The 8,329-nt window shown below is 38.4% G+C and overlaps 1 protein-coding gene across 2 annotated transcripts; it reads right to left on the reverse strand.

Moving 5' to 3' along the window:
- Window positions 1-2,458: 2,458 nt before the first annotated feature.
- On the reverse strand, window positions 2,459-7,633 carry socs1a (suppressor of cytokine signaling 1a). Of its 2 annotated transcripts, none has more exons than XM_052133188.1 (2): window positions 7,554-7,633; window positions 2,459-3,447 (listed from the first exon to the last, which is right to left on the reverse strand). In XM_052133188.1, exon 2 carries the CDS (start codon window positions 3,371-3,373, stop codon window positions 2,759-2,761), a length of 615 nt encoding a protein of 204 aa, XP_051989148.1. In that variant the 5' UTR covers window positions 3,374-3,447; window positions 7,554-7,633; the 3' UTR covers window positions 2,459-2,758. The 2 variants fall into 2 exon arrangements, with proteins under 2 accessions (XP_051989148.1, XP_051989147.1); XM_052133187.1 differs by lacking the exon at window positions 7,554-7,633 and adding an exon at window positions 3,908-4,082 and having other exon boundaries at window positions 2,460-3,447.
- Between the last annotated feature and the right edge of the window lie 696 nt (window positions 7,634-8,329).

The following is an 8,329-nucleotide window of genomic DNA, read 5'->3' on the forward strand; positions in this document are numbered from 1 at the left end:
TCTATTTGTATGCTGTGCAGTGTTGCCACCTATGTAGAGCATTCCAAATTGTGCCCTCATGAGGCTTCATTTCGGTTAGGATGCTGCCAATGTAGGCAAGAGGTATCAAGGCAGCTCACAAAGTTTTGGAACAGAGCCAGGATGTTTCTGTTTTACAGCCTCTGATCATCACTCTACAGTCATCCGATCATGTAAAACCCACCTGCTCACGTATGGAAAAGGAGGTGAGGGCTTGACTGAAAGGTGGTCTCTGTGTTCTGTCAGTGTGAAAAACATTTATCTTTTTGAATCAGTAAATTGGAGTTCCTGCCCACTTATTCTCAGCGGAGGCCATGGGAACATCTACCTTGATGTGGGATGACAAGAGATGAGTGTTGTCATAGTAACCATTATGTGGGTAGCCATATCTCTTGCCTTCCTGGAATTAAGCTCTGTGATCTGAAACATTGTCAATTTATTAAAACCACTCCTAGGGGTCTTCAACATCATAACCATAAATAGATTAAGAAATTACAGTTTGATTGTGTCATTAGTTTCCAGAGTACTTTTTTAGTCAATGAGTTGTTCTGAATGTTTTTGCTTCTTCTTTTATATATATATATATATATATATATATATATATATATATATATATATATATATATATATATAAATGTTAAACATCCATTATTCAATCTGTTCCTTTCATTTCATCTTCCTCTTTTTAATAAAATGTAGGGGGAGCGGAATTATGACTGTTCTTTTGTCTGGATCGGTTAAGGTTGTTCACCCTGATTCACCATACATGCTCTGTATTGTTGTAACTGAGAGAGGACCATTCAAGAACCCTGAAGCTCAAACCAGCGCTTTTTCTATGAACAGATTAACCACACAAGCTTGTATGTGGAGATTAGGGGTTCTTCAGGGAAACAACTGTCTCTTTTCCTAGAAGTGACTGTGCACTTTCATGTGTATTAATTCACTTTGGGTGAGCAAGGGAAGATAGACTGATTAGCCCTGCGTACCGTATCACCAATTCACGGAGACCATGGCAAGAGCCCCATAGGCAAAAGCAGTGCAGACATTGGTAGCCACCTAAGATGTGATCAAATGAGGCTTCGACTATCTAATTGTGTATGTTTTCGGTGTAATTAGGTAGTTTTCTTTATTGTGTTGAATTCACCTGTAAAATGAATGTGTAAATGTCAAGTTAATCAGTAATCTGTGTTAGGCATTCTGAGGTTTAGTCTGGTGATGGGAAATCCCTTGATAAATTATAACGCAATTAAACTAGCTGAACGGGCATGACAAATGATTTCCCCTTTACTTCCCCGGTATGATAACATGATTTCATTAGAATCACTAAATGCTTCTCAGTATGAGATAATCGTACTTGAAATAGAGCTTGGTGATACTTCTGTGGATTGAACTGCTGACCTTTGTCTTCGTGCCCGGTTTTTGAAAAATCATTAAAACATCAAAATAAGCTAATGCTTTACGTATTTAGGACTGTGAAGAAACACCACTTGGGCTGCAATATTGAAATAATTATATTGTTCTATTGTAGACCACTCGGAGTGAGGTTTGAATTTGAAAATTCAGACACACAATCACATGTTTGATCTTCATATATAAGGTCATATCTTAAGTGTTAAACAAGAGGAAGACCTTATCTCATGACTATGCATTTGCCTTGCAGCACTTTGTACAGATCATTTCCTTCTGCCTTGTGAAAGGAATTGCAAACAGTGATCTAGAGTTTACGGGAACCCATGATGCTAAGTATTGCTTTGTTCTGTGTCATTTTGAAGTGTTGAAGCATCTTATTAATACCATGTACAAGTATCTTTGGAGCTCACAGGCTCCGCCCTGTCACACTCCGTCAGTCCTCACAACCCACTTTATTTCTTGTAAATGTCTGTCTGAGCCATAAGCTGTTTACGGTCACCACAACTCTGCCCCTCAACCACGCTTCTACCTAGATTAATCAGCTTAGTTCAATACAGAATGTCTGGGCTAAAGTTCCAATAAGTGTCATTTCAGGATATCAGCAAGTTTTCTAGTAAAATATAGCTCACAAAGGGGTGGTTTCTTGGGTATGGATTCAGCCAGGGTGTGAATAGGGAGTTTTGTTAGGTAAGGGTGAGGCTCAATTTGTATCGGAAGAGTGATATATAAATAGCTGACGTGCCAGTCTAGTAAGTTTAACTGTCACCGAGATGCTCTCGCCTACATCATTTTAATTCTTTAAAGCCTGACAACTTTATTTAATAAACACAATTAAAAAAGAATTCTGACATGCTATCCCATTAATTAGTGTGCATGTTAGCCTTTCACTGACATAATACTTGTTTTATTTTGATAACTAAAGATCTGATTTGCTCTTTAAGTTTAAGGTAATTTTTGTGAGGGCTCTGTGTGTGTGTGTGTGTGTGTGTGTGTGTATATATATATATATCCCACGCTTGGAACAACAAAGACATTAGAAAATGAGGTTGTTTAAATTGTTCACAAATATATTTATTATTTTTATAAAAATTATTATTATGTTGAAATATCTCTCTCTGCATAGCAGAAATATGTTGAAAGGAAAACAGTTTTCCTGTATAGTGTAAACATTCACAGACAATGTAAACTTTAATTGTGCAGTGTTCAAGTCTCATATTCCATAATGTGCTACAATCAGAAGCCTGCTTCTTAAAACAGAGCAGGACCACGAGGAGTCTCTCAAGTATCTCCAGAATATTCCAGCAGCGCTTTAATGCAATGAGTCTAGTCTTCATAGTGGATAAGGGAAGGCATGAAGGAAGTCTTTGAGGATTGTGTGCACAGGGATGCGGTCGATGTCTTTTCCACCGCATGTTTCGACTATCCGTCTGCGGCACAGCTGCTGCAGGGACTGGACTGGTTCTTTCCTGTAGGGCCTGACTAGACCCTTCTTAGGGGAACTGATGTAAAATTCCAGGAGTGTGAAAAGAGAGTCAAAAGATTCCTTGCTGCCCGTCAAATTGAATTTGGAATTCTTGAAGTTAATCCGGACACTCATGGGACCGTTTTGGCTTTTGTAACTCAGTGTAAAGAACACGTTGATTTGACAACTGTCCCGGATCAGGAAAGTTCCAACTGGCTCTTTCTTCAGCTTCTGATGTGCTTCCTCCACATTCATAGGACCCCAGTAGAAGCCACTCTCTTCCAGCATAGAAGTGGTGTTTGCGATGGTCTTGAAATCTCTCTCAAAGTTGAAGGGCATGAAGTGTGTCTGGAATACAGTCCTAGATGCTGCCTGCTGGTTCGGCCTGGACCGCTGGGACTGGGAGACTTCTGGGGAAGGCTCTGTGCTCACGCTGGGTTCTTCTGTGCCTTGATTCCCTTCCACTGAACTGTGTGCCACCATCCTACAGGAAAGACCAGCCAATGTGGTCTTCCATACCGTACCGTATAAAGGTCATCTAGATGAGGCTCATTCGTCTGTTGAAAAGTAAGTAAATAACACCGTTAATGAATGGGCACTTCAACAAGTCAATCCACATATTGTATCAAACATCACATGAAACTATTGTTTGATGGAAAGCATCCATTGCAACATCCATAATGACGTCATGTTTTAAAAGGATTTCAGATATTAAGTAGTTAATCAGGATTCACTAATTTTCTACTCTAGTTTTTAAGGTTAATTATTGTCTTAGATTCTTTAGAATTACTATTTCAAGAATTACTGTTATACTATGTATAAGTACGTTTATTTTATTTTATCCTTTCATGTTATAAGTCATACATTATAACGTCAAGCAAGCAAAACAAAACTATTATCTCTAAAATATGCTCGCGTAAGGCACACGTTGAAACATTAGCGTTATAAAGGCATAAAGTAGACCATTCAACCGCTCCTAACAGTAAAGATAGTTGTGTAAATTTACACGCGTCTTACCGTTCTAGCAAATTTGAACTCCAAGAGTAGTCAATACAACATTTTATTTGACAAACTCTTTCCGCCGCTTCCAAAATCAGGTTGTTTGGAACTCCCATTGACTTATTCCACTGTTATATCTCGATAGAGATTTCCACAGCTGCGCGCGACATCAACTCTTCGCAACTATGCCTGTGTGTTCCAATATCAGAATGAACTGACAGGCGCTTTTAAACTCCATTTGCACGAGTACTATAGGCACCACCCATTTCCAGGAATAATCTTTACACATTCAGGCTTTCTGTGAAACCAATCAGGGATTCGACACTCCTACCTTGCTTTAGTTTTAGTTTTTGTTCTTTCAATGCTATTTATACATTCAGACATTTTTCAAAACATTTTTTTTTGTTTTTTTTTTTTGTAAAATTTGGTTAAATGATTAATGGGAAGTATTTTGTTTGCTTTGGTGTAAAGTTACATCTATAGCAAAATTTTCAAAGAACAAAAGATTGCATTTTTATATAAATTAAATATACTTATAATCAACATTCAGATGCACGAGAATATCCTAATGCCATGTATACTTCTACCTAGCTACCTTTTAATAGATCTTCACCGCATACCTGAATTGTGACCAGGGTACAATTATTAAACTTGTTTATTTTCATGCATAGCATAAAGAAGCAGCTGTGAGGTTATAATGGATTATGTGCATGGCATGCACATGCTTGCATTTCCCCAGTTAACGTGGCACACCGTCAGTTGACAGATCCATGCAGCCAATTCAGATCCAGACTGACACGTTAAATGAAACTTACTATCGGTCTAACATAAATCCACAGCAGTGGACAGAGCAAACATTGATTTAAGGCAGATATGGTAAACACTCCCCCAACTGCACAAAAATCATCTGGGAAATAAAAATAATGAGAACTTGTGCCAATATGTTAAGTAGCTTTATCTAGATCCTGTTATTACTGTTTTGCATGCAATTTCGGGTGGAATCAAAATGACTCCAGTGGATGCATGTGCATATGGCCCAGCTAAGAAGCCTTCCATGTGACAACCATATGAATATATTTTGGGAGTGTTATGTGTCATTTGCCCATTTAACAAGAATGATGACATCAGTATGCATCAAAACAACTGTGTAGCAGTTTGAGTAAAACTGACCTCTCCTGACATTTGTTTAAATGATCTCATTGTGAAACTGAAATTCCAGTCATGCAAAATAGTGTATTTTTTTTTCTTTCTTTACAATGAAATTTTTGCATTGGGAGTAGAATTACTTGTACTTTCAGTTCTCTTGTATTTCTCAGAAACAATATATTTACAGTAGCAGGACCACTAGTGGAGGTTAACTTGCCTATACTTCCTCACAAGGAAGATTAATCTAAACAGATGACAGACATGCATGAAGAATCAATGCTTTTCCCTGCAACAAGACTATTTATCAGAATGGGGAAATGAGGGAACATGTTCTGGAGAATATTTTTGGTATTTTACCATAATCATTGGTATGCATTCCCCAAATGATCCAACAGATATAAGTGTGATACAATATATTATCAATTACAATTAGATGACATTTATTTATCTCACATAGATGCATGCAGGCTATCAGTGGATTGCTCAGAGTCAAAATTGTCTGTGTTGGGGATGCAGGCCACTCCATCGCATATTTGTGTTTACCTGTCTAATTCACAAAACAATGCACCTCAGATTAATATATATTATGTATCGCCAGAGCAATACAGGGGATGCCTGCAAAAAGACTTGTTGCACGCAATCCACTTAATTATATAATCCTGGTTCTTGTAAGGTTGGACGGCAGCATTTGTTATTCAAAATTCCTGTCTGTTTTTCCTGTCCTCGCTTTGTATTCCTGTGTTTTACGGGAAAATGAAAGTGAAAGCAAGTGCATTGCCTTTCTATATACTTTCCAATAGGTTGTGCTGTTTCTCCTAAACTGCAATACAATCGCTACGCGCTATTAAAATAATGTTCCACTTAAAAATGAGTGTTCGAAAGAGTATTTTAAAGTACGGATCTTTTCAGAGATAGGAGATGAAATATTTTGAACATTACATTGTACAGCTTCTTCACATTTCAGTGGAAGAACAGTTTTCAGAGCTTTAATTCAGCCCGAGCCGATCTGACAATAGCTAGTATACACCAATCCAAGCGCATTTCACCGTTTCTCTCACACGGAGGTCTGTAGCAGACATTTCACCACAGATCAGCTCGAAACGCTCGAAACGCTCGTTCAACCTAAAAAAGGTTGAACGAGTCAAAGATTATCAGCACCAGCGGCGATCTTTGAGTGAAACAACTACGTGCTTCAGCCACTGCTATAATCCATGTGTAAGGAAGAAAGATGTGATGAACGCATCGCCCTGTTTTTAATAAATGTATGTTTTGATCCTTATTTTGTGTCATTGTTTCACTGAAAAGTACTGCATATCAAAAATTTTGAAATGCAAATCCACAAGAGCTGCTAATATTGAGTTATAACGTTTGAAATAGATTCAATATATGTATTGTGGTTCAATATACAGTATTTTAGCGCAGTTATTTATTTATGTAATTTGATAATACAACGGCTTCATCCGAGTGTTTTTTAAAGCATGTTCAGAGTAAGATAATAGCAAATGCATTTATACATAAATACATCTGGGACATTTATCCAAAGAAAAGGCATTTGCAATCAGTATATGGTGGAATTTATCATTGAATCTCAACTGGTATGAAATATCATCAATGAGTAAAACGTTTTAGGCTAATGAGACGGTCAGATTGCTGCAGGTTATACGTGTTTGATTTATACATTTGGAAAGGAACAAAACTACATTTTGAGGCAAATTTCAACAAATTATACAATTTATATATATATATATATATATATATATATATATATATATATATATACATACACACACACACACACACACACACACATATTTATTCGTTAAAATTCACGTTTTCTTAATAATTTGTTCCTTTATTTTATTTTACATTTATTTTTCATAATTTATAACATCCTCAAGCCACGAGCTTTCATCACTTGTGTCGGAACAGAAAATATCCATTGTGTTCATCCGGTGGAGATTAAAAGACGGACTATAAACAATAAGAAAGGTGTGTCGCTGTGATCGGTACTCTCTTGTAGTGAAAAACGTGTTTCCAGTCACTCGAGTTTAAAAAAAATTTAAACAGAGAGCATGCCAAAGTTAGCTTTTTTTTTTATTTAGATTGATCATTGGCAGTCATCTGATAAGAGCCAATGATCCAAAGTGTTCGCCCTTCAAATTCCACAAGGTAACTTTTTCACTGCATATTTATTTATTACAGTATAAAGTAGTGCATCTGCGGGTTTGCATTTGGTCCCGGTAAAAATAAATGGAATTCTGCCAATTTGCCCGGGGCATTTGGTTTCCATAGAAACGACTGTTCAATGAATTTGAAGGGCAAGAATACACAACTAGACCTGTGGATGCTGCTGAATTATGCATGTATCTCTTTTCTGACCATTTACAGCCTAAAATTTTTTATAAGCATCTAACTTATATAGATGCCCATTAAAAAAAAATTGCACATAAAATAAGCATTTTCTATTTATTTTCCTGCAGGAGTGTATTGTTCACTGTTGCTGGACTTCATAGCCTACCATTATGGTGCTGAAGATTTTCTTTCCCCAGTGCTGCAACACTGCTGACAGCGGCCTGCTGGTTGGGCGCTGGATCCCAGGTCACAATGCTGCTGTGGTACTAGCTGTCATTCACTACCCCAGGCATCCCAACCTGCAAAAAGTCATTTCAGGGAGGTATCCCGGACCCTTTTTTGGGGGGCACTCTCCCTCTGCCATGGCGCTCCTGTGTCTAGATACACTGTCCTGATTAATTAGGTTCGGGAGAAGAGATAAAAGCCCGCCCACACTGACAATTGATTGGTTGACTTACCGAAACAGGCCAATCAGGATGCTCTCTGTCTTCACTTCTTGATGCACGCACGCACGCACGCACGCACGCAAGGTCTCTCGCTCTCTCCCTCTCTGCCGTGCGCGCTACACGGTTTGGAGCACAGTCTAACCGCTCTTGCTCGCTCGCTCTTGATTCCGGGAGATTTTAACTAATTTGCGGGCATCAGGGAGCCGCTATCAATACGCGGGAGACTCCCGGAACTTCCGGGAGACTTCGGATGTCTGCTACCCGTTCATACCTGGTCAGGTGAAGAAATACTTGAGTGAGATGCAGAGCCAGACACAAGTGGATCTTACGGTCCTGGGTTGCTGGAGTATGCCTAAAGAAGGACAAGAAGGAATGGACAGCTTTCTCAAGGACCTGAGTACCATATTTTCTCAAAAATGCTGGCTGCAGTTGAGTCGTGAGAGTGGAAAAAGGGGTTTTATCTGCCAGGTGGTCCAAAACAATGGGAAACCTCTAA

The sequence above is a fragment of the Xyrauchen texanus genome, chromosome 8 (genome assembly GCF_025860055.1).
Source record: "Xyrauchen texanus isolate HMW12.3.18 chromosome 8, RBS_HiC_50CHRs, whole genome shotgun sequence".
Taxonomy (NCBI): domain Eukaryota; kingdom Metazoa; phylum Chordata; class Actinopteri; order Cypriniformes; family Catostomidae; genus Xyrauchen; species Xyrauchen texanus.

What these genes read in the sequence shown, in the direction of transcription:
- socs1a (XM_052133188.1), bottom strand. Translation starts at nt 3,373, where the DNA reads ATGGTGGCACACAGTTCAGTGGAAGGGAATCAAGGCACAGAAGAACCC.